The sequence below is a fragment of the Telmatherina bonti genome (assembly GCF_933228915.1).
Source record: "Telmatherina bonti genome assembly, chromosome: 22".
Lineage (NCBI taxonomy): Eukaryota > Metazoa > Chordata > Actinopteri > Atheriniformes > Telmatherinidae > Telmatherina > Telmatherina bonti.
Window position 1 is genome coordinate 22,514,283 of NC_136631.1, and position 27,219 is coordinate 22,541,501.

Genomic DNA, 27,219 nt, shown 5'->3' on the forward strand with positions numbered 1-27,219 from the left:
CGCCAGGGCTTGAAATCCAGCACACAATCACTCAAACTCACACATCTGGAGTTCAAAGGACCCCGCAGTTCTGCGGATTTCACATTCAACTTATTTTCTTTTTTTTAAAATGGAATTCAGTTCTGTCGGGGCTCATATACGAACAGCCGAAAGCAAATCTGAGAGCCAAGTAATACAGTTTGGTTAATAGATTTTAAGTCAGTTTGGTATGAAGAGTCCATTTTTACTTTCTCTGTGTCTGAGAATAAGTTACAGAATATTACTTAGTTAAAATACACGTTGCTTATCACTCAGTCTTCTTGCTTATGCACATCATTTGGTTAAAAACCAGCAGCACCGAGAACCTGAGAGCAGCTGATGCTCATATCAAATGCCTGCATCTCTAATGAAGCAGAGTCCTTGAGCGTGGCTCAGCGAGAGGCAGAGCTCGGCCATCTGTCTGTCTCCATATGAGAAGTCTATTGGAGGATCTTGTGGTAGGGGAAGAGGGGCAAGTCTTTGGTAAAAGTAGGGATGTCCATGATGGTGATGGCACCTGTCATCTTGGGTGAAGCAGGAAGGAAGGTAAGCTTCGACACCTCGCCATAGGTAGAGCCACTTAAAACCTCCTCTTTGTCATCTTCTCCTTGTTTTTTACCACCGGCCTCCTCATCATTCTCCTCAGCACCAAATCCCACCACCTTAAGGACAAAGGAGGATTGTATCATTTGCATTTAACAACATCAACAAGTCAAACAACATCAAACAACATCAAGAGTCAAACAACAAAGATGGCACTGCTTACATGCACGCTGAGCTTGCGGCTGCTTTGTTGGCGATGTTCCTGGAACCAGAAAACGAGCTCATCTCTGGTCATCTGCTTTAGAGCCTCAATCTGATCAAAGACGAGAAGAAATGAAAGGTTCAAAGGTTCTTTTTCACTCAAAATGTAACATTGTGATTTAATTAAAACTCCTCTCTTTTTAAAAAGTCAAACAAGGTTTAACAGAAAATACTTGTAGTTTGTGTTTGATGGTTCATATAATAACGTTCTCCGTTCTTTATGATCCATTGTTTGAATTGGGTTCACTTGCAGAATCACAACTAAAAACGCAAACTTTTTACTGAAAGTGTGTGATTCTTTCGTATTTTTTTTTTTTTTTGAGGGGGGCGGGTTATCCACTGAGATAATATGATGGGCAGGAAATACAAAAGTACGAATATTGCCAGATGTGCACTGATCAATATGACGTACAAAGTCATCTATGACAGGCATTATATGAACAGTTGCAATAAACTCATCTAATGTGGATTATCATGAATTTAATCTAATTAGATTAAATCAAATTATAGGCAATTTTACTGGGTTTATTCACTACTAAACTAAAAGAAAAGTCTGAGGAAACTAACCACAGACCTCACAGCAAAATGAAATCTTTTGTTTATCTCACTGGACTTTACTAGTAGCCCTTTTGCATCCATATGATACTGGCTCTCCTGCTTTTCACACCTGATTGACCAGAAATAAATGATTTAGATGTTGGGCTGTTGATCACCAGCTGAGCAGAAACATCAGTGTGGGTGTCATTTTTGATGGGTTGGACAGAGGAAAGCAGGAATGATTATTGATGTAAATGTGATTATAATTAAATGGTCAAATCCTGAGTTGGTTCACTAGATGGCACCAAAGTCCCAATAATCCTCTAGGTAACCAGTAAAAGAACCAAAACTAGGTAAGTATCATGAAGGGCACCAAGATGGTCCAAGTTAGTTAAATTAGTTTGAGATTTTAACAATACTAAATAATTTATGCTAATTTAAAACCAAACAAAGTAACCCGTTACTTCAGAAATCCTGTTTTTCTTAGATTCAGCTTAAATGAAACAAAAGTCACATTGAAAAATATTTTATTTGAATGGAATAAAATGTTAATCCAGTGGGGAAATAATCTACAGTAATTCATCATGACCTGCATCAGTCCAACACATTCTCACTGTGTCTATATAATGTGCCTTTTATATGATGGCTGGTGAAAATCATGTTATTCACAGCACATCTGGCAAGATATGTATTATGTATTGTATTTGTCTGAGTAATCAATTCGTTTGTCTGAAAATCAGTGTGGTCCTAATTTTGTTTTCCTCCTATGACAACCAGGGTTGCCTGCACTGCTCACCAGTTCCTGAGCACACCTATAACATCCTGGAATAGAGCTGCGCTGCTTTTATAATCCAAATGTTTAATAAAAAGCAAATGTTTTAACTCAACAATTCTAATTGATTGAACCAAAAATAAATCAGTGTCACTTTAACTGATGATTGTATTGTTTTTTTTAAATTAAATCTTTATGTGTGTATAAAGTACAAAAACTACTCAAACCAAAGAATACTTTCATGCAGAAAACAGAAAAGTGATAGATGGAAAAAAAACAAAGCCAAAATGTGCACACACACACACACACACACACATTCTGTGAGTTCTCACCTCTCTGTTGAGCCTGTCGAACACATACTGCTGCGTTACCACCTCTGCCCAGTTCCTATCCACCTCCTCACCAAGATGTGTGTCCTCACACTCCTTCAGCTTCACCAAAGCAGTCACCTGCAGAAAAAATGTGCACAAAAACATTCAACCAGCTCCTCAACACTGTTTATTTACATGCATTTAGACGTTGAAGTGCAGAATTAAATAGGCTATGGTTTAGATTTTCTTTAATACACCAAGTAACTCTTGACATTTCTTAAACCTCTTAACAAAAGTTGAAGCCTTTACGAATACACACAATGATCCACACACTTACCTGAGTATTGAAGGCCTCCTCAGTTAGAGCACTGAGCTTCTCCCCGAATGAAACCAAGAACTCCTCAATCTTTAAATCCACCAACTCAGAACTGACAGATGAGAGGTAAGAGATATATTATAGCTGTGGGTTGAATTGGATTCTTTAAGTCATTTATCAGTTGCTCTCACTCAGTTTCCAGGGCTACATAGATAAATTGTAGCTCGGGAATGGATGAACAGTAAGATATATCATACCTTAGTTTTGGGAAAGTGGTCAAGATAAATCGTGTCTTGCTGTGGGCAAATGAAAGGTTATGACTATTCTGGTAACTCACTTGAACTTGGTGGCCTGCGTTTCCACGGTGACAGAGAAACCCAGAACCCCGGAGGTGTTCCTGCAGGTGGGGTAGACGTGGTATCTGCGGGAAGAGACAAGAAAAATCAGGCACAAAAATGGATTGCCTTTAATTTCTGTCTTCAAGCGATGAATGTATAACTTCAGAAAAGCATTTTTCCATTTCAGGCTTTTCTAATCAGCAAAACAATATTTAAATAGGAAAAAAATTCCACTGTCCAGTGGTAATGAAAGCTAGAGAGACCCACCCCAGAGTCTCTTTAGTCCTGAGGAAATTAAAGCAGGGCTCCTCCATGTGCATCTGGAAAACAGCAACACAGTCAGACATGGAGCGACGACAAGGTGGACTGACAAGATGAAAGGACGAATGAATGAGGAATAAAAAGCCACATCTGTTAAACACTCACAATTAACAGCTCCATCAAAGTGTGCTCTCTTAAAGCTTTGGGTCCAGACTACAAACAGGAGGAGAGTGACTGAGTGGGCATAGAAAAAAAACAAACAAACAGAAGAACAAACACTACTTCTGATCTAGCATCAGTATGTGTGTGTGTGTGTGTGTGTGTGTGTGTGTGTGTGTGTGTGTGTATTACCTGGTAGTAAACAGTGACCTCAGAGTTAGCATCGCCTTTATTCAGCGATTTGACTTTACAGATGTGGTGCTCTGGGGGAAGCTCCACCACTCTGAACATTACCGGCACCTCAGCTGGCAGCTTGGAGAACTGCAGTTTACTGCAAGAGACAGAAGGAAGAAAGAAAATGCAAAGGCAGGAAAGAAGTAAGGACGAGTGGCAGGACTTTAAATTAAAAAAAAAAAAAAAACGTTTAAAAGAAACCAAATGAAAAAAGCATAATTGAAGAAGCTGAATGGGAAATGGTGGATTACCCGCCGCTTTGTGCGGCTGCAAACAAATCTTACTGATTGTTTAGCATTGGTTTTCACATTAGAAAGGTGCATTCAGAGTAACTTACTCTGTGACATACTGCAGGAACTGCACAGATTCCTGTGGACAAAATACAATAAAGCATAATGAATAGGCAGAGATAAGAAACTCTAAAGAGAGGGAATCAGCAGAGCGTGAGCTTAATGTCAAATACACTCAGCATTAACCGAAGTGCAGGAATAAACATCAGCAGATTTGGTCTAATCAGCCAATATTATTGTCAGTTGAATTGTGTGTGTCCTGACTGCCGTGGACTCACAGCATTGCTAAAGTTCCCCTGCACCAGTCCCTCTGCATACAGCTCAGCCCTGAAGCTCTGGCTGAACTCCATCAGCTCTTCGGTGGTCGGCCCGGCTGTCAGAGCCTGATACTTCTCCACCATGGACCAGCGAGAGTGCTCCAAGATCAACAGGCGCACATCCCTGAGAGAAAATTGGAGGACGTGAGTATTAGCTGTAGATAAAATGGGATGGCATGTGTAGGAGGCCTTTCTACTCAGGAATGTCACACAATTCGCCACTAGAAGGCAACACAGACTTGCTTATGAGTCATGGGGTGGACAAGCGGAGGGAGAAAATAAAAAGACAACAGGTACACAACGTACTTGCCGAGCTTCTCGGGTTTAATGAGGATGTTGAAATAGGTTTTTTTTAGCTGCTCTGCAAACATGCTGAAGACGTCGGGGGAGGCAGAAAAATCAGCCAGGTGGTCAATAATCAGGTGGAACAGCAACTGTGGAGGGAGACGTGGTCAACAAGTGAGACAAGATTCTGCATTAATCAGTGTGTGGTTTTATGCTTGTGGATTTATCACGCACAGAAAGGAGGGAGGAGTTTACTCACAGGCAGCTTGTGGTTGAATCCTTTCACTTTGATGATCAGGCCGTGCTCGCCGGCCACCAGTTTGTATTCCAGCTGCGCCACTTCGGCCTCATAGGCCGGCTCTGCCAGGTTGTGGCTCAGGATGTTGACCAGCAGGTCAAACAAAACCACACTGGAGGCCGACATGGGGGAGAAGGGTGAAAATCAGAAGGAAATGTAAGATGAAGTAAGGAAACGTGGAGGGTGTGCAGGGTATGGGTTGGGCAAAGTGGAGAAACGAGACAGCAAAAGAGGCAGACAAGATAGATTGAGGCAGGAGAGAGGAAGCAATGAAATGAGAAAGGGATGCACATAATGGGAGTCATGGGGGAGGGAGAGAAGAAATTAAAAACGAGTGAGGAATGGCAGCGACTCAGCAGATGTTAAAGGTCAAAACAGAAAACAAACAGACGCTCTTTTCATACATGAGGCTGAACTCACTTCTTAGCAGATTGTTGGATTACTGGGGAGATCAAGTGGAATCTGATGTAGGCTGCGTCACAAGAGATACACAGTATATCAAATGTCATGATGGAAGCGTCTTTTGTCGCAAAGCGACCACACAAAACAAGTAGACACACACACACACACACACCTTTCGGGATTTTGAATTTGTTGTCCTTCTTGTACCACAGGCAGCCCTTGTCGCTCTCGGCTATTCGCACTGGGAAGTTTGTGTCTGGGCAGTCAGATGGCTTCAGGGTGAAGTCGGTGGCTGGAAAAGAAAATAAAAAATAAAAAAAACAAAAACACACACACACAAAGAAAAAAAAAAAATCACATCAGCAATAACTCATCACTCCATTCTGTAAAATGTCATAAATAATGGGTGAGTTTCAGCGTGTCAGTGGAGGCAGTTTGGGCGTAAACATGTAACACAGAGAAAGATGATGCCCTCTGGGAAATCGTTCAGAAAGCTTTGGGTCAAAAAGTTGTGAAAATATCTCAGGGTCAACAAGCACAACTGTGCCAAAGTTGTTTAATACATAAACTCTGCTCAGTCTGTAAATGTGGGTTATTGTTTTTGCATTAGTCAGCATAAGTTTGCATTTTTAGCAGCATGTTAACCACTGGCATATTACAGGGGTTGCTTCTGTTTCTACATGCAGCGTGAGAAGCATAACCAGTAGCTTTTATTCATTTATCATGAAGATCTTGAAAAAGTCCAAGTCCTTGTGGAAGTGGCTCCAAAAAGTCTGATGAAAATGTTGCTTCAGTTGCTGTTGGTGGGGTCTCGAGACTAAAACTACTTCTTAAAGCAAAGCTGTCACAAAGGTCATAAGAAGTTCCCCAAAAATGCTACTCTCCTAACATGGCCACAAATGAGAGGCTATGTCATTAGCTCCTCACATTTTTGAATAACATCCCCAAACTTATTTCTTTTCTGGGCAAGATAGTACAATGCTAACATGGAAAAATATAGTTAGAAATCGACTGAAATCATGCGGATAAAAGGTTTACATTAATGTTTGCATGCATATCAAAGACCTGATAAAATTACAGTTGCATATTGCAAAAGCATTTAACCCACTCAGAAGCTGAAAACATAGCAGAAGAGGTCAGACCCACCCACTCCCCATATTTAACTGATAAAGGTATATTGATTTGGTCGGTGAATTTGAGCAGAACTGAGACTGTTTTTGTGATTAAGCTGCTCCTCTCAACAGGCTCAACAGCACATCCACTTCTTCTGCTGTTGAATAGGAAAAAAAAATTAACCTTGGCAGTTTCCCCTCACAAAGTGCCCCATTCATGAGCAGACCAAGAGGAATTTATTGATCAAGACTGGAGCATTCTCAATAGTCCTCAACTCTTCTCAAGTCTCAGACAGAAAATGTTTCCTTCAAAGTATATTTTGCAGCTAAAATGTTTTTTCCTCTCAGATACTTCTGTCACCTTGCTTCACATGCTTAGAGCAAATGGAGAACAAATAAAGATAATAATCCACAGATGATAAGATTAAGTCTCAGAAACATTTTCCTGTTGATCAGATTATAAAAAGGCTAAAACCACCCCTGTGTATCTGATCAAAAATTCACTGACCGAGCCAGATCGGGTCAGTCTGATCTGACAGAGATGTTTGCAGGATGCTTTTTTTTTTTTTTATCCTGGTTGGAAAGTTAATCTGATTAAAAGTCATCCATGAAAACAAAGGTAATGTCTGAATATCAGTTGGGGTTTTGGCAAGAAAAGGACAACTACTGATGCTTTACAGAGACAAACTACATAAAATCCATTTGGATAAAGAAAGGCAGGTCAAGCCATACTTTATCAGCTCAGCAGCATCTTTCCTACTTCTTCTGTAGCCGTGCTGCTGCTGGCTGAGCTGTTGAAACTCAGAAAATTAAAAAAACACTTAATGCACAGCAGTTCTCCACCGGACTTAAATGAAGGGACAATCAGAAAATTAGTTGGAAAATGTAATGATGGCTCCACTTACTACAGAGATGGCTTTGCACATGACAAACTATTGGTTTTCTTAAGGGGGTTAAAAAAAGAAAGAAAGAAAAAAAAAAGCAAAAAATTATATATATGTTGAGATTTTAAAAAAAAAATCTGAGCTTTAGTGTCAACGGTGATATTGCATATGACTGAATACACTGATCTTCCTCCATGTGTGATGAGTGTATTTGCAGGAAAGATTAAGAACAACAAGTGTAGAGTTTTGTTCATTATTTTGGTTTTCTTTTTTTTTTTCTTTTAAAAATAACAAGAAAAAAAGAAAAAAAAATTGTTTTGGTTTACCACACATCACATTGTCAGCACAACAAGCTACGTCTGCAGCTGTTGTGGACAAATAAGCTAATGCACCTACCGATGAACTTGTTTTCTGCAGGAAGGTGGAGTTCACTGCTCAGTTCCAGGTTTCCTGTCCAGCGGTCCATCCACTCCTGCTGGATATCTGGGTGAATTTTAACATGTTAATCACAAAGAACTATTTGCTTTTGGTTAATAATCTAAATCAGGCTGTTTCATCACTTAAAAATTAGCTACTTTTTTGTACTTTTTTTCATTTGAATGTCATTCCAACACTATTATTTGCTAGGTGAAAAATAAATGCTGGTATTTTCACTGCTGGGTCAGAATTAGTGTCACCACCTAAAGAAAAACCATCTTGGAAGGGACTAATGGAATAACTTTCAACAAACATACACACATACCCTCAACACTGTACTGAGTGCCAAACCACTTCTCCCTAAGGGGACACTGGCCCTCGTGTTCTGGTGACAACAGCATCAGGTTCGCTTTCTCTGGGGTGAGAAGGGACAGAGCTGCACCGATCACCTACACACACACACACACACACACATGCACACAGACACGCACACACAAAGAAAGGCAGACACACAAAACCAAGTCAGCTTTGCAGACAGCAGCAGTTTTTCCTCAAGTTTTCCAAATTACTTGTTTGTGTGAGAATAATTCAAGCTGCCAATCACACTAAAATGCAGAAAACTAAGCAGAGGTTATCGTCATTACAGAAAATATGCAAAGCCAGATTCAGTCTGTGGCTTTTCATGCAAACTAACATCCACCATAAGGCCAGAAACTGGAGCAAACATCTCTCCCAGAAAAGGATCTTAGCTATAAAAACATATCAGAGAAAAAAGTTGTTTTTTTTTCCACATCTGAGTGACCTGTTTAATTGACACCCTTCTCTAGAGACAAAAAAAAAGGAAAAGCTGCATTCAGAAAAATAACCTGAGTGGTTCAATCCAGGAGTTAGTGAACGACTTACTTCTGGATTGTACTCAAACATAAGTTGATCTCCGGTCAGGAAGTCCTCCTTAGGGAACAGTTGCATGTTTTCACAGATGTCCTCCACATACTCTATCGGGTCAATCTGTCAAAGACAAAGAAAAATATCTGTTTGACCCACACACCATCACTGATTGTACCTCTGAATTTCTCTGCTATTTGTTAAAAACACATCATCGACAGCAGCTTGGGGCTGTTTGCAGTCGTACCTGCTCCTGATAGTGAAATTCATTTGCCTCGATTCTCTGCACTTCTTCATATATTCTGCAAACAAATGGACATAGAGGCAAAGTTAGAGCTTTATTTATCCCTGACAGAATCTCAGACATCAGACGATGGGAAAAGTAACAAACAATAAATGTATAGAAGAACAACAGGAAAACCGGACATATTAAATGTTAGCATCCCATAAAATGCTGAATTTACTATGTCCTGTTCCACAATGTGCCAGACACAAAAACACAAGAGCATTTTATTTGGCTGAAAACTTGTCTCTTAATCTGCCTCCAAGTGTTATTTATAAGTCTAAGTGTGTGTGTGTGTGTGTGAGACAATGCCTTTGCTGTGGTCCGAGTGTCTGCAACATCTTCAGATACTGGAACACCAGATGAGTCACCTGTTAAAATCAGATCGAAATACAAACAAAAATGCATAAATTAAAGCTAATTATGAGGAAAATATTTTCTGTCTTGAATGATAAAGGTTTTAGACGTTTAATTTGGTTTTATTCAGCATCAGAGACAGAAATGTATTTAATTAGTCAGATCGGAGACGGATACCACGCTCATTTCTGCAGATTAGCTTAGCTAACTTTAGGACTGCAAACACATCAATTTTACTAATTAACTAATTATGCATCTCAATCATAACAGGGTCTTGAACCATGCTATTTCTTGGCCAGGACTAGTTGCCAAGCAACCAGCTGAGAAAACAGAGAGATCACTGATCTTAACCTTGTTGCAAGAAGCGAGAATGCGAATGACAAGAAAGATCATATTTCCCACAGGGAAATGGTTATATAACAACAGCTCAAATTTACAACAGATATTTAGACAAGAAATTACACCTGGATGGCCACTAGAATGGAGAAACCTTCTGAGACGGTCTGGAAAGTCTTTGACAAAACGTGCCATATTCAGAGTGCCGTAAGGTTTGGATAGATCCATCAGCTGCTATTCCACTGCTGCATGTGAGGCAGCACTGAGCTGGTTGTCTGAATAAGATGAGCCTTTTGGGGTTTTTTCCAACTTCAGACAAGCTACAAGCGAGAAAATGTTCAAACATACTTGAAACATGTGCAGCAAAGTGTAGCAGAGCAGAGATCCTTCAGTCAGCCACGGTTTCGTCTCATAATAATACATGTATATTGGAAGTATGTTGTTCTGTACTGATGCAAGTCTGGCAAAATGAACCCAGTGAACAACTGCAGCCTTGCTTCTGTTAGGAAGCATCTTTCTGAACTGCTGCGAGCTCTTTGGTTGCCTGGAGCAGTATCTTGGAGCACACTGACATTTTGATGATTTGACTGACGGGTTTTAAAAGCATCTGTTCCCCCAACTCGAGTCCAATTATTTGAAAAGCATTAAAAAATAGAAAATTGACTAAAAGAACTAAAAAGGACAATAACATGAGTTAAGGAATAGTGGCAACTGGCCTTTAACACAGCCACATCCATGTAATTCCATGTTGTGCAATGTACCGCCTGCAAACAAATGACTAAAACTAGGCCACTAACTTGTTTTACACTCCACTACATTATATATCACAACTTTCCTGCACAGTTTATTTATCTCTTTTTCTCGATGAAAGCTTGCAGCCTGAAATATGATGAGCAAACAGTCATCCCATTGAATGATCAGCCACTGCGACCGAGGTTAACACAAGAGTTGTCATGGCAACTGATAATGCAGGTAACTTCCTTGAAATTACCTTTTCCATTAGCGACAACAAGACAAACAGGACAGCTGGGTCATGCTCCCAGTTTCTGGTGTCTCTGTTATTAGTTCCTATCACTGAAGCGTATAGAAGCATTTTAACGTCTGCATCGTACAAACAAAATGAAGAAGAGCACTGATCCCTTTCGATCTGACAGCAAATAATAAATGATTAGCAAAAGATGAATGTTTTGCATATCAGGGCTATGTGTTTTTCTTTTATTCAGGAAGACAGAAAAACAGAGTTATTTACCTGGTAGAAGTTCAGGAACCCCTCATCAGTCAGTGTGATGGAGATGGAGAAGATGGAGTAAGTGGTGTTTTGGTCAAAGCCGGTCTCGCTGTTTCCTCCAAATAAATCCAGAGCCCAACACCTAAAGATAAACACCAATACATGAGGCACACATTCACTTGAAGACTTAAACTAGAGCTGGTAAGCAGATTAAGTGTTGAAATATGTGTCGAGTATTAAGTCAAAGAAATGTCACTTCAAGTTTCCTGGATGCATATAACCGGAAAAGTCTGTGGTCTTGTTGGAGCAGGGAGGTTTGAATTTTTAAATGACATTTAAAGAAAAAAAAAAAAAAAAAAAAAAAAAAAAAAAAGTAATTTCCCTCTGGTTTTTCCTTTAATTAAAAGCTTTAATTAATTTGAAAGTAAAAAAAAAAAAAAAAACTACAAAAAAAAACAAAAAAACAAGCTGGGTAATCATTCGCAGAAACTGCAAAGATGATGAGCACGTAAAGGAATGATCATGTAAAAAGGCTTCAAACTGAAAATAACTAAAGACCACTGGAAGAGTTAATCAGATAGAAAGAAAAAAAAAACTGCAGGAGGACTGATATAGTCATTAGAGTCAGTGGTGTGTATTTCAGAGGTAACAACTGCCCAATTTCATACCAGACTCTTGGGCCTCCATGTCATCTAAATTCAATACAAACAGCTTCTTTCTTGTCTCCATGGTTTGTTTCAACTGCAAATTGAAACCAAGCACACTCAAACTTCCCTAGCATCATTTATCAGCATGTGGAAAAGGCGCACGAAATAAACAGGAATATTTTATCCAAGTGGTGCTGCCGGCAAAGGGACTATTGGGTGGCCTCTTGGTATTGTGGCACCACACAAGCTTTTGCAAATCACTTTCCTACTTCACAACAAGAGGCTTGCTCTTCTATAGCCACATCCAGAGATGAGAATACATGAATCACATTGTCAAGTGGGACAGCAAACTATATAGTTTAGAGATTGTCGGAGGGGGGCTCACACACCAAGTGCCCACTGTGAGCTTGAAAACACTCATATATACCCAGAAAATTAAAACGCTTTTAATTGAGGTTTGAAGAACCCTCAAATCAGAAAAACAAACAGACAGAAGCAATAACACTCACTTCTTCCTCAGCACTGAGAGGATGCTTCCTGTGCCTTCATGGCCAATCAGCCATGAGATGTAATGGAGAGGCTTCACTCTGAAAAGAAGATGGAAGGAGAAAAAAACAGAACAAAAACAGATGACGCAATCTGTCAACAATCAGCACAGTTTTGGGCAGATCTAATTAATGTTTATATGAAAATGCATGAAGATGGGAAGATTATGGGGGGAGGGAGGGGGGGCACTTCTGTCACATAGTTTCTCATAAACTCACTGTAGAAACTTCTCTATATAATGTGTAAGGCTCACCTGTAATATTTCTCCTGAGGAGGGAGAGCCCAGGTGATGTTCAAAGCATGAACTTTCCTCACAGGAACAACTGCATAAGTACACACACATACACACACACAAAATTAGAGAAACATCAGACTAAAAGACTGAAGTAAATGTCGCATCATCTTCCAAATATTCACATGCTGTCAGTAGCTCCAGCAAAAGGAATACATTTCCCATCTCAGATGTCCCAGAAGATAAATGAAGTTTATCTGCTGTATGAAAAAGCCCAAAACTCAGACTTATTCATAGGCTAAGTTGAAGCAGCACAGATGTGGTTCAGTACCTCTGTAGAGCTTGCTGAAGGCTGGTGTGTCAAAGGGATTCAGCATGTCAGAGAAATCTGGCTTAGGCAGACCACTGTGGACCCCAAAAAAAAAAAAAAAAAAAAAAAAAAAAAACATTATTGGAGCTGAGGGTAGTTAAAATAGGCCAATATGACACCACAAGCTAACAACTAAAGGAAAAAAATTACACTAAATATTTCTTTAAGAGCACATTGAAACCATGTCAGAGAAGATGATGTTTTTTCAGGCATTACTCCAAAATGTTTCCAAGTCTTTAAGCTCAATGAAAATTAATTCAGTTCAGTTAAAGGAGTTTAAAACACTTGAAAGGCTTTTATGAGCGGAGATGTAAGAAATCTTGTTAGCTCAATACAGGAACATGTAATCCTTTAACTGGAATGAAAGGCTTAAACAAATGAAGCTTGCATGGCTTTCATGCAACCAAGTCATGGATTCTGATTTCCTAAAAAAAAAAACAAAAAAACAAACAAACCAGAGACTCATAAAGCAAAGAGAAGCGGAGCCCAGTCAAAAAATACTCGTCTCGCTAATATGAATTGATCTCTTGCAAGTGTGCTTTGATGGAAAAAAGCACATTGAGTTGTCCAGAGCAGAGAAAGATGTAGGAAGGCTTGACATTCACATCTGAGCAAAGGACGCTGAGAATCAATCTATATAACAGCGGCACCTCTTCAAAGTGACTGAGAGCCTCTTATGTGATACTTACTTGTTAGGCACCTTGCTGAAGATCTCTCTCACCCACTCCTCCAGAGTGTCCAGCTTCTCTGTGGGACACACACAGTCATGGAGGAAAAATTTCAGCTTGAGTGACTCTTAATAATTCCCAACTAGGAATAATAATTTTGTCAGGAAAGTCAAAACATATAGGACTCAGACGTTGATTATGTCTGAACATTTAACATAAAATAACAGAACAAACTAATAATTTTTTTTCCTTACAATAAAAAAAACTGCTGAGATGAGTATCAATGTTGTCTTCTGTTTGATAAAATACAATGATAAATTTGTAGGGGTAATTGTGTCAGATTTTTTAAAAATAACTTCTGATCATTTGAAGGCATTTTAAATTTAGAATAAATGTCACGATATTGCTACTCACGCCTTAATATTATAATTTCTCTCGGGGTATAAAAATGTATTTTATTCATTTAATTAACTCAAGAACAGTCAAGATGGGGTTCCTAACACTAATAGACACATGCACATTAAAAAACACCCCTGCCAGCTCAGTCCCCTCGACCGCACGAGTATCCCTGTCCAACTCATTTGCAATTCCTAGAATCAGCGGCTGGCTGTTGTGTCACGCTTCCCAGGAGAAGCACACGACTCCTTCAAGTTACAGAACAGCTCTGTGGGCATGCATCTCCAACCAGGCACAGCTTGTGATGCGTCGCTCATTGCTACAGACCGTGTCTTTCAATAACTTTCTAAAGCAGTGGCTTTTTATTACGATTTACTTTACCAGGAGACTGAGGTTGCGCCCTGACCCCCTGGTTAATGATGCCACTGGTCGACCTTCAGACTCAACAGGAGGTTTTATTTCATCAGGTGCACGCACTCGCTCCACCATCAGGCACACTCCAGGCATCTTAAAAAGGATGCTGGATGGTTTGCACACAGCAGGTGGAAAAAGGCATCTCTCCATGCTTTACAAACCGTGGCGGTTATGTAAAGAGAGACTGACTTGTAGCGGAGTACCACTTCCTCCATTAGGTACCACGCCGCGAGGCTATGCATCCTGTTGCGCTCGTGGGACCAAACTGCAAGCTGATTCTTTTTTTTTATGAGAGCATTTTTATGCATTTTTGGGAGCGTTTAAAGTCAATTTTAAAGTTGAGAAATACAATAGTGAATGTTAAAATAAACTTTATAAAATCTTAAGAACAAATGTAAGAAGCTAAGGATGAATGAGGCCTCTTGTTTCCGTTTTACCTTCCCAGCTAAAAGGTTGCTTATTGGCTTGAAACTACAATGAGATAATGAGATGTTGTCACCAGCCAAATGTGTTTTCCATTGTTGTGAAAATTTGTGTTTATCTTGACAATAAAGCTGCAAAAGAACCCTTTTGTTCAGGGTTCATGACAAACTGAAAGGACCCGTCTTTCTGTAAAGTGTTAGCATGAAAAAAAACCTTAACATTTGGTTTATTTCTGCACTTCCCACCTCTGTTTCACCAGCAGTCATTGACAAGAGAGGTGAGAAATGATGCCATGTTTGTTTCTGGGGCATTAAACATCATAAAAATTATACATCATTAAGTACAAAACAAATATATATTTCTATCCATTTTTGTATTAATTAACTCTTTAATTAGGTAACATCTGACCGAAATTCAAGCTTTTTCCATATTTTTTTCATTCCTCCCTGGTTGGGAATGACAGTGATGCTTGTTATTCACTTTACATGGGCTTTTATTTATTAAAAACACTTTTTTTCCCCCAAACCAAGCGCTTCAAGCTGTAAAAAGAGGAGGACATTTATACAGAGTACCAATAACTCATCAGTTTAATGAGGATGATAGTTCTCTGCAGTAAATGTCAACACCTGTCATTATTTTACCCACATGAAGTAGTTAATTAGCAGTGTGACATTTTCTGCAAAACCTTGAAAATGTGTTTTATATTTCATATCTGACTTTATTTAGAGTAATACAGTAATTCAAGTAGATTCAGGAATGATTATCTCCAGCTGGCTGAAAATGAATGAAGTGGATCCTTATTTGTGCTAATGACTATTTCTATTTTTGAGCTACCTGCAGATTGCCTTTTGGGGTATTTAGTTAAAATTGCTGCATGAAATGATTAAAAGCCATTACATTTTTTTGTCGACTTACTGATTCTTCATGTATAATAGAAGAAAAGATTTTCCTGACCTTTTGACTGCACAGCGAGGGTCATGTAGTGAGCAGAGTAGTGCCTCTTCCAGAAGGCACGAAGCCGCTTATAGACATTGATCTTCTGCCTTTTGGGCTCCTGCTTCAGCGTCTCTGCATTCCCTAGTGTTGTGAACAAGTGAACAATGAATTCAGCATATTACTAAAACACACACACACACACACACACACACACACACACACAAAATGTTTTAAAATGCTGGAATATAAGCGAGAGTCTTGGCATCATTTCTAGCTCCTGTTTGTTATTGCTGAGCATCCTCGAGGGAGGCCCAGCGTGCATTAAAAGTCCCAGCGGTTGTTTGTAAACACTCACCCCAGCAAAACTTGCCCATAGGGTGTCCAGGTTTAGCCAGACTGCCAAACAGCATCTCCTTCCTGTGGGAATCGGATGGCTTAGCTAGCTGGTACTCTGACAGACAGGAGGAGAGACGTGGAAATGTAAGATAGCAGAAAAACAAGTGAATGTGTTCTGAAAGGCTGCACGAAACCCCAAATATATCAGCTAGTATTTAATTTCTTAGAAGGGGGGAGTGAGACACACCGCTGTCAACAGCCTCCACCTCCCTGTCGATGGCATCTCGGATCATCAGGGGACAGATGAAGAACTGCGCCCACCTACCGGGGAAAGATGACAGAGAGACTGTGGTCAGAAGCCACATCAAGACAGACAGACGGGGCACAGGCCACATTGTGGTTACTGTGATTAACTTCAGCGAGTATGACAGAATGATGGGCAGGTGATACCTCTGCATAATCTCCATACAACTTAGAGATCTGCAAAAAAAAAAACCTCAGCTGCTTCCAAATCATCCTGATAAAGCATGCATTGCATGGTTTTCTTTCTTTTATGTTTTTCCTCCAATAAATTAATATAAGTCTTGGTGGTTGGGGTCTGTGTATCCTCCTAGCATTACAGATACAACTCTAATTCCAAACAAAAAATCAGGATGTTGTGTATGTAAATAAAAACAGAGGGCCATGATTTGCAAATCTCATAAACTCCTTATTTATTTCCTACAGACTATCAACAACAAAGCAGAAGCTGAAATGGACATTTTTCCACTGAATGGAAAATATTGGCTCTGTTTGAGTCTGACAGCAGCAGCATGTCTAAATGTTGGAGCTGGGACAAGAAAATGCTGGAAAAATAACTGGCACAAATAAAAAAAAAAAAAAACAAAAAAAAACAAACAACTGGAAGAGCATTTGAAAATTAATTAGAACGTGACAGGGTATAAAAGGAGCCATTCAGAGGGGCAGAGACTCAGTTGAAAAGATTAGAAGAGGTTCACCAATCTGAGAGAAACTGCATCGAAATGAAAAATGCAAAGACTTTGAAGATCCCACCATCGATGGAGTATAATATCATCAAACGATTGTGAGAATCAGGAGAAATCTCTGTGCACATGCAACAAGGCTAAAGGTCAAAACCAGATGCTTGTTATCTCCAGCCCCTCAGGCAGCATTGCATTAAAAACGACTACGATTCTCTCACACAAATCAGTCTGCGTACACAGTTCACACTTCAACCCGCAAAGGCCGCTTTAAGCACAGGCACACAAAGATGAACCTATATGTGAACATGATCCATAAAACGCATAAATTGTCCTCTCTGGACCAAAGCCAATTTAAAACTTTGTAAGGCTATACACCATTTTTATACTGTTTTCTTTTTTAAATAAAAACATAGGTAGTGAATGATTTATAAATTATGGGATTAAAGATTTGTTCACATTTCACACAATGTACCTCTGCTTTAAAAAAAAATTGTAATTATAAAGATTTATTTTGACAAAGATGATGCCTTCAGATTGGATTAGAGACATACAGGCAGCTAATTTTCCCGCTTTCAGTTCAAATTAGCCAAAAGTTCTGAAGGAAATTTGTTGACAGAATTAATAATGCATTTAGTAAAAGTGATGCAACGTGCCCCAAAGGCTTCTTGGAGTTTTATTCTGCTTTTTATTATTGCTGTTTTATGTTCATCTGTCAATCATGTGATGGCTCTCAAGAAATCTTCCTCTGAAGGGTGACAGCAACAATAAAAAAAACAAACAAACAAATAAAAAAGAAAAAAAAAGAAAAAAAAAAAAAGAAAAGAAAACTTGCTTCCTTTCTCACCTGTCAAGAGCTTCTTTGAAGCTTTTTCTCTGGACGTCAAACTGGAAGATGGTCCTCTCACAGTCGGTGGAGGCATTGTCACTCCCACCATGCTTCATGAGGAAAGCATCAAAGCCATTTTCAGATGGGTATTTCTCACTGCCCATGAATACCACTGGAATACAACGCAGCAGAGAGAGAGAGAGAAAAAAAAATAACACTATATAAAGGAAGGGTTAAGAAAAAGCCATTACGGGTAACAGCACAAGGACATCATTGTGGTCTCCTTGTTTATGTGAACAACAAGCCAGACGGAGACGGTGTTGCATTTTATTGGTTCATCATTGCTTATAGAAAAGGAAAGCTTTGTCTCAGATATCTTTCTACACACTGTAGTAAATCATGATGTGCACATTTGGTGACAAACTAAACAAATGCTCAAGGGTTTCCTTGAAAATAAAATAGACCATTTATAAACAATATTCAGCTTGAAAAACTGATCTGAAGGTAGCATCATCAATTTACTAGATTGCATTTCAAAAGATATATAAATATATTTTTTAACGCAAAGAAATGCTGCCTACTTTGTGTTACAATGTGGCAGCCCTGATTGACCAATTAAAGAAAAACCTACCACCTGCCCAGGAGGGTCTTCAATGTTATCACTTGGGGAGTGGAAAATTAATAATTTGGACTTTGTCTTCAAAGTCTAGCCTTATTATTAATGATAAGGCTAGACTTTTTTTTTTTTTTTTTACTGGAAATTAGTAATGAACGAAGGTGGAATTAATTTACAAAAAATTTTGCTGAACTGAAATCTATCAAATAATTCAAATGTGCTGTCAGCTGTGGGAACGAAATGTGTTTTTGCAGGTGACAAATAAAATGCACAGAGAAGGAGAAAAAGTGGGTCAAAAGGAGCCCAAAAGCTCACTTTGTTTATTTTGGCCCTGCATTGAGTAAATCTGGCCTGAGGAGTTGAACGTGCACAGAAATACAATATTATTAACTGATCTTAAACTGCACAAAGCTAGGACAATGCAGCATGACATGTAGGTGAAACATACTGTAAAAGGAGCCTAACAAAACAGAGTTTGGTGACAGTAAATATAAAGAGTTTATAAAGAATGAAATGAAAGAAAAACAGGTGACAAAAAAAACAATGAAAATCACAAGAGTGTTCTTAAATATAGTTCATCTTGCCATGAATTCTTGACCTGAATGGAGAATGACATGAGGTCAAGAAAAGCTGGTGAACACAATGTAAAGACAATGTGCTGTGAATCTCTTGTGGTGAAAGATGGACTATTACAATATCCTATACAAACTACAGAATACTGATTTCATACAAAACAAGGAAAATAAAAGCCAAAATAATTAGATGTGCTGTTGTAAGAAAGTAGGTTTTATTTATTTAGCACCTCTCCAGACATTTGTCACAAAGGGCCACAGAGTGCAGGTACATTATATAGCAACATAAAATGCATAAAACAGAGAGAAAATTTCTTTTTAAAACAAAATTACATCTAAATTAAGCTTGCTGATATATAAAGTGTCTGCTTTTAAAAATATCCATAGACCAGACTGGTAACCAGTGGTTACCAGCTAACAGGGGTTATAAGACCTGTTTGGTTTTAGCAAGTCATAAGTCTCGCAGCACAGTTCTGGACCATATGGAGACAGGCGAGCTCCTTCTCATTCAGACACGAGAACAGACTATTGAGGTAATATTATCATTACCATCTCTAGTTGACACCATTTCTCTGAGTTTAACAACGATCCTGAGAAGAAAAAGCAGTTTATTCTTCGATGTAATGAGTGATGGTCTCGAGTGCTTCACTGAAGCGTGCACCTTGGTTTCTAAGACTGGACTTATGTGAGGATCTTAAATAGCCCAGAATGTGTAAAACACCAGAAGTAACACTGTCAAGTGCAAAAACTAAAGTCTAATTATTGAACAGGATTGTTGCTCAGCCACATCTTAATGCTAATCACACAATTTACTAAAAAGGACAATTTTTTAAGCTCTAGCACTACAGTCGCACGTTGTCGGCATAAATTTAATAGGAAATGTCACTGAACTGTTTTTTTTCCATCTCACCTAAGGAAAGGATATAGATCAGAAACAAAATTGTTCCCAGAATGAAGCCCTGAGGAACTGCATGACAGCTTTGCAGACTTAAACTGATTTGCAAGGTGGGTGGATGGATGGAACATTAAAAGAAGGATAGGAAGAAGAATACGTTTATTTATTCCTACCCCGTATTCCATTTTGCTGCTCAATTATCTGCTGTCATATGAGCTCACTTTGGTCACAAGACAAGCGGCTCTACCACCTGAGCCACCGCCACCCCGCTAACAATATTAACATAATATACATAAAACAAACTTAAATATCAAGCATAAACCCCCAATGACTGTTAACACCCTTCTTCTCTGTACCGTGTGAAAACGGTGCGTACCGCCTTCTGAACGGAGTCATTCTTTGACACTGCTTGAGGCTCCGACTTTACCAACTCCAGAAACATAAAAAGGTTTTAATATTGTATGAGCACACAGATGATGTAAGTTTATATTTTCCTTTAAGTTATACCCACCATCTCTATGAAATGTTGAATCTGGTATGGATTTCCTTATACATGATTTGTATTGTGTAAAAGTTCAGCTATTCATTCACTTTTTCTTTTTTTTTTTTTTTTTTTTTTACTTTAATGAGTTTATTTGTGTGATCTCTATAACTAGTGTTGTGAATTATTTTTACAATACTACTCATTTTTGCATGATGAAAAAAATAGTAGTTTTATAAGTGTTCCCCAAACCTCTTCACAGTAAATCTAATATGGTAACACCAGAGAAAACACAGGTGGTGTGATTTGTGCTACACAACTTAATTTGGTTTTATACATACTGAAATGCTTCAAGACCATTTCTGATGCACATGTATAATGTGTGATTTTCAACTTATATTTTGTCCACTATCCCAAGAAATGTATTTTCATTAACCCTTTCCACATGGACACATGGTCCATCTGTATCTGTACTTACACGTTTTTCACAACTACTAAATTACATATTTCAATTTAATCTAAGTTTAATGATAATTTGTTTCTATCAGTTCACTTTTAAACCCATAGAGACCCCACCCATGAAATAATGTTTAAATAAGTCAACTTTTTTAATATGGAGGCATTTAATTGTCCCTTTGACAAAATATGAAATAAAAAAGTACCAACATTTTTTAGGGTTAGCTATCATTTATGTCAAATCCCAAATTTTTTTATAGTGTAATCTTCTGCTTTCTGGTGTCCATAAAGGGGCAAAAGACAGAAATCGCATTGTGTTCCACAGGATTTTAAGCAAAGTTTTTACCATAAAGTGATGCCAAATGTCTCAAACAGTCTGCATCATCTATGTCCCGATGGGTTCTTGTGGGTTAAATTTGAACCTTTGACTTTGAGCAGTGCTGTTTCAGTGAAATGCCTTCTCTGTAAACCAGATCAGAAGATATCATGTGATTTTTGCCAGGCAGGACATTAATTGGACAGAGATGGCCTTTTACAGAATTTTTGTCACAAATCAGAGTTTCAGTACTGGGCTAAAATGTTTGCGTGAAGATGGATCCAGACTGGGACTTTTAATCTCCATTTCCACTGCAGTATACTTAAAAAATTTGGAGAATACACCAGTAAGGAAGGTAGTGTTAAGCAGTTTTACAATCCAGGGACCAACAAAGTCAAAGACGTTGATAAAGAATTTGGTCGGGAATAAATCAGAGGGGGCAGAAGAATGCTTAATTTAGGTAACTAGAGCAGACATGTCATCTAATGACGCAGCATGAAAAGTACCGTAGACCAAGCGAGAAAGCAGATTACTTGCTCGGAAAGACTTAATGACTAGCTATTACAAATGGATCACATTCATTCTCTAGGCTTCATATTTCCCAATAGAAAAGCCAGTAAGTGTAACTACATATTAAATACTGAGTTTTGGTATGAATGTTTTAGCTGGAAGGAATTGTCTTTCTTTTCTGTTTCATTAAAGTTACTCAGTGTTGAAGGAGATAATAAAAGGAAGCACTGACACTCATTTGTTGGACAGGGTTCCACAAGCTCCTACAATGACTGACCTCCAGTTCACCTCACTCAGTCAGAAACCTTCCTATCAAACCACACACAAGTAAACTGAACTTAAATATCTTAATTATCCATCATTAAGAAGTTGTGGGCCAAATGCATGCTTGGTGAAGCTCAGTGTTTTTTTCCCTTATTTATTCATTGTATCTTTTGTATGGTATCCCATGGAGATTAACTTCAATTATGTTGATTTAAATAAAAACCCTTATTTGAATAAACTACAACTTTAACTTAATGCAGGTTGTAACATAAAAACAGCTCAAATCTTTTATGTTATTTACTCACTGTGTTCAAGGAAGTGAGCGAGGCCAGGGAGATCGCTGGGGTCGCTGAAGCTGCCTACGCCAACACATAGAGCGGCTGCAGACTGAAACACAGGACATCAAAAGTCATCTCTGACTCTGGCATTCAGTTTAGGGGGAAAGTTGCGTGGTAATCTGCTTTTAATGCCGTTTACTGAGCCCAGAAAAAACATATGTACAAAACATTTTGGACAGTTTGATTACAAGTTTTGGACGCCAGGCAATGAAACATTTTTAATCAAAGCATTGTGAATATTATAGTTAAGAGCAAATTTAAAACAGTAGTTAAAGCTGCTTTATCATGTTGACAATATTGAGATGGACAACACTTCACACCCTGAACTGGTTTCAGTCCACCAGAGACTGGCACAAACCCTCACTCACACTCATGGCCAATTTAGAAGCACCATCTTGCTTAAAGGAAACAGTGCCAACAACTGTATCACCATGCTGTCCATAAATATTACATTTCCAAGCCTATTCCACTCTGATAGTATCACATTTGAAGACAAAGTGCATCTCTTCTTCTACATCAGTTAGGACATAATCTGCCAATTTAAATTCATGGTTTAGGGCTATATAGTAATTAAGTTCTGTTTTAGAGTTTTGTTTTATTAGTTCAATAGCCCAGATAAGCATCTTTTGATCATTTAAAATTTAGTTTCATCATAATTAGTTGTTGGAAAGCAAAGCTGGTCTGAAGGTAATCAGAACTGATCTCGGGATCAGCAGGCAGAAGAGACAGTTTTAGGGTTTAGCTCTTGGGTTTGCAACATAGCTCAGAAATCTGTGTGTCCAGCAGCTCAGTTTAGTCCTCAGTGTTTTGTATTTTTAATGCAAACAATTGCTTGGTATTGGACTAACTCTGCAGTGTATGCACCGGCTGCTGTTTATCTTATTAAGTTTTAGAAGTACTTGCTGAATTCTGCATTATGGGCCTCAATGACACAGTGACGTGTTTGGGAAAAAAAAAAAGTGGCATGTGAGGACTCTAGGAACTGCATACTGATGTCAAGAAGAGCAGCTGACATGACAGATGTGTCAGTGAGAGATGAACTCTGTAGCATGCGGACGTGAAGAGAATGGCTTTATTTTCTACAAGCATGGGTGCAGAAAAACAATCCATATGATGCATTCAGTGTATTATACATTTAACTGAGTTAGGACTGTGCTGGGCAACAAAAACTTAACACACTTATTTTGGCTTTATTTTTAAACATGTTTAATTGTAAACCAACACCCATTTCTTTCTGCACTATAAAGTTATGACCTTTATCTAAATGTCCTCCAACTGTCATTTATAAGGTACAAGCTTAGTTGACAGGCAAAGGTCGCCTTTGCGGTGTGTTCAAGTGCAGTTTTCAACCCCTCAGATGCTAGCAACATAATAAGACACAGCAGGGTTCCTGATGTCGGGTTGGTGTATAGGAGGCTTTTGCACACTGAACAGACAAGAGAGTCAGACATTTACAGATGCTCCAAATGTTCTTGATGGTTGAATGTTGGTTTGGTATATTAGGACTGTTGCAACTAATGAGAACGGAGCTGAATGCCACAGTCAGTTAAAGTAATTGAGGAAATGTTGAGACTTATACTGCACCAGCAGAAAAGTTTTGGCTAGAAGTATTTTTCCAGTTTGTGATGGCCTGTGTTTGATATTATTAGTTCAACACAACTGCGTGTTTTAAAATAACCCAAAATATACTTAGTATCAATATAACCCTGTACAACACAAAAGATACTCCCCATTAAAATTTCCTTCCAGTACCTGTTTCTCTGCATTTCCTTTTTTCTTTTCCCCCTCCTCATCATCGTTATCACTGTCCTTGTCCTCGTCTCCCTCCTCAGACTCCTCTCCTGTTTCATCTCCAGATTCATCCTCCTCCTCCTCCTCTCCTTCTTCCTCATCTTCTCCATCTGATTCTTCATCCTCTGATGCTGCTGGTCCACTGTAGTCTGAGATGAGCAGAGCTCGCAGTCCGTTGTCTAATACAATATACCTGAGGAGAATGGAGTCAAAGATGTTGGGTCACTGCTTTCTCTTTCCTCGAGTTTTAAGCTGGCTTTTAAATTGTGCATCACTTTGAAGAGCGCAAACTTGGAGGCTGGCTTGATCTGTGTTTCTACACTGCTTATTTTCTGTCCAAGTCCCACAGAGGCCTGAGGCACTGTGTGCTTAAAGCATGAAATCATCCCATCAGACTACAATAAGACTGTACTGATCCAGCTGGAACAGTGGCTCAATATGATCTGTGTATCACGGCTAGTGGATTTGGATCATTTTCTGTCCTTTCAATTTATGAATGCAGAAACTAGCTTCCTGGTGTGTACAATATCTCACAGAGTGAGTATTTCCACCACATTTCAGCAACAATTTTAAAATTCATTTAAGGATAATCCTATAGAAATTACACTTAGATATAACTTAGACTAGTTTGTGTACAATTTGCAAGGCAGTTAAATTTATTTTCCTGAGAATTACTCAATACACAGCCATTTATGTCAAAATAGGTTGCTAAGAAAGTGATTATATACCTCTTATATAGTGAACTGTCGAAATTAACACAATTGTACCAAAAACACCACAATACACATCTATGTATTAAGTCCATCATGCAAACACATGATCATAATTACTAAAACAGGTGCTTTTGTGCAGATATCACTAAGGTTGTACCCGAATAGCCAGCTGTTTGCAAAATAATGGTTGTGAGTTTAGTGTGTTTTTATTTTCAGAGGACAGTAAATCTACACTGCTACTCAATCTGGACACTGACTACTCAAGATGTAACAGGATTGTTGCTGAAATGTGAGGCTTGTACTTACTATTGTAAGATAGTGTTTCACTGATGTAAGCTCATATTAACAACAACTATAGACACAAAGCTCTAAACTACAGTGAATGACTTCAATATTCATAAGCATCTTATACAAAGGCTTGGCTGGGCCATTGAGGGATTCTTTACCTGTACTCTTTAGGGTCACTGGGTGACTTGATGATCTCTTTGTTCCCAACATTGACCTCTCCTCCTGCGTCCCCAGCAGCCCGGTTCTCCTCAGCTGTCGCTTTAGCTTGGACCGAACCAAGGGAGTCAGACGCCGGGACCTTTCTTGACTTGTTTGTTTGTGGCATCCTCGGCAGAGATGACGAGACTTTGGCACTGCGGGCTGACAGCAAAGCGCGACCATAAACAAGAGGACAGCTCGCTGTCACCGGTGATTTAGTCCCGAGCGCGACGACACTCCGTGTCAGCCTGAACAGGGCAATGATGAAGGCCTTCCTGACAGACGACTGTGGCAAACTCAAAGCTTAAGAGCCGGTGGGAACACCAGATTCACCATATAACATGGGCCTCAAGGTGCGAACCTGAGCTGACATACATGCACGCGCCTCCCTGGCTCCACAATACAGCTATTCAAACAGGCTGTCTGGTGTTTTCGCCCTATTCAACTGGATGTCAGCTAAAATCCTTCCCAGCCTGACCGCCCTAAACTCGAACCTGAGCCCCTCATTTACACAAGTCCAGCAGCACAGATCTCCCTTTATAATCACCAAACTAAAAACAAGCAACAAAAACAACTATCTTTAACACAGACATAGACATAAATGACCGATAACCGGGAGAAATGTATTTTCAGCGACTTTTAGCGAGTTCATTTAGGTGTGTCAAGAAAAAAAAAGTGTAAAACCAAAACTTAAATCCTTCCGTAAGCCGGTGAAACAGCAGTATTCATACCTTCTTCCGAGCTGTTAGCAGAAGGGGCCTCAGCACAAGAGAACTCCGCTGTCGCACCAACAACGCGCGCTCTGATTCGCTGACGGCAACCGGCACCATATCATAACGTCTGTCGATTGGCTTTATAGCAGAAAGGGCGTGGCTTGTGCGCTCCCACGTGTGTCGGTACTGGTTTCATTGTACACTGCTGGGATGTGGTGGGGGTGGGAGACAATGACAAGCAGACTGCTGGATGCGAGCTGCTTCTGTTGCCAGACACCTGTTATTGATTATGGTTGTTTGATAGAAAATGTCCATCCAGCCACTTGTCATCACCGGTAAATGTTATAATTAATTTTTTTTTTTGTTATTTCAGCTAATATAACCGGTTAGGCCAAGATTGATGCAGCTTCTGACTAGCTTTTGTACTACGGAAAGTATTTCCCCTTCCGCACTTTTATGTGCTTCACAGCGATTTAGTCTAAGATGCTCCAGGCCGCTAGATGGCAGGCATTAGTCACATGGATTGGGGAAAACTTATCTCATTTGATATTCCCCCAAAATTGTTCTAGATATGTTTTTTTTTTTTTTTGTGTCAATAATTTTCAGTAGCTTTCCGAATATGTGTCCGTTCTTTAGTTTATCCACAGATGTCCAAATGATTTTCAACTTCTGACAACAGAAAGGAAAAAATTGTTCTAACTTAGAAAAAATGCATAAATTAAAAGAAAAACAAAATCTCAATTTAAAGAGCCTTGAGGTGAGTAAACAAAAAAGTACCCCAAGCCTTAAATCAGAGCCAAACAGATAAAAACAAATTCTTGCTATGAATAAATCACGTTGACATTTGTCCAAAGCTTCTCCTCAGCCCTCACTCAGCAGCATGTTGGCATTTCACCCCTCTGCTGTGCCAATATGTCCTCCCCCTCACTCACCATCTCCCTCTCTCACTCACTCTTCCTATGTGTGTCTCTCTCTCTGAAGCCAATCTGATTCGCCCCTGGGCTTCTGTCGGCGGAAAGAGGTGATAAACACCGCAACCATGACAACCGGCGAGCCAGACAAACGTCCGAGTTCTTGGATCCTAATGGCTTCACTTGGCATTCTCTCATCTTTTACCTCATCAGTGCCAGCCTTCACCTGAGCTGATATTAGGGTCTTTGGGATGGATGAAGGCAGCGTGGTTCTACTGCACTTTGAGCTATCTCATCCAATTTGTTTTAGATAAGCAATCGGGAGCTCTGTCAGCACGTGGGATGAAACTGTGTTAACACAAAGCAGAGCCCAGGAATTAGTCCTTGAATAAATATTTCCTCAGTCTGATTAATATTGACACAGATGTTAAAATGAGTCTAAACGCTGAAGTAAAAACATTGACCTGCCACGTCTTTATGTGTATTTATTTATTTTGTATAATATTGCCTATTGCTGGAGGGCCTCTCTTATGTTC

At 39.2% G+C, this 27,219-nt stretch overlaps 1 protein-coding gene across 1 annotated transcript; it reads right to left on the reverse strand.

Annotated features, from left to right (window-relative positions):
- Positions 1-25,813, reverse strand: nrd1a (nardilysin a (N-arginine dibasic convertase)). Its single transcript, XM_079262588.1, has 32 exons — positions 25,791-25,813; positions 25,020-25,221; positions 23,822-24,053; positions 22,037-22,118; positions 17,640-17,793; positions 16,060-16,133; positions 15,832-15,927; positions 15,495-15,617; positions 13,329-13,386; positions 12,601-12,674; positions 12,291-12,360; positions 12,001-12,078; positions 10,866-10,986; positions 9,236-9,294; positions 8,888-8,942; positions 8,659-8,763; positions 8,081-8,204; positions 7,735-7,821; positions 5,515-5,634; positions 5,361-5,412; positions 4,902-5,052; positions 4,664-4,791; positions 4,319-4,481; positions 4,088-4,119; positions 3,709-3,847; positions 3,523-3,570; positions 3,364-3,416; positions 3,096-3,179; positions 2,780-2,870; positions 2,464-2,580; positions 785-874; positions 1-680 (listed from the first exon to the last, which is right to left on the reverse strand). Exons 2-32 carry the CDS (start codon positions 25,184-25,186, stop codon positions 459-461), a joined length of 3,249 nt encoding a protein of 1,082 aa, XP_079118714.1. The 5' UTR covers positions 25,187-25,221; positions 25,791-25,813; the 3' UTR covers positions 1-458.
- Positions 25,814-27,219: the final 1,406 nt, after the last annotated feature.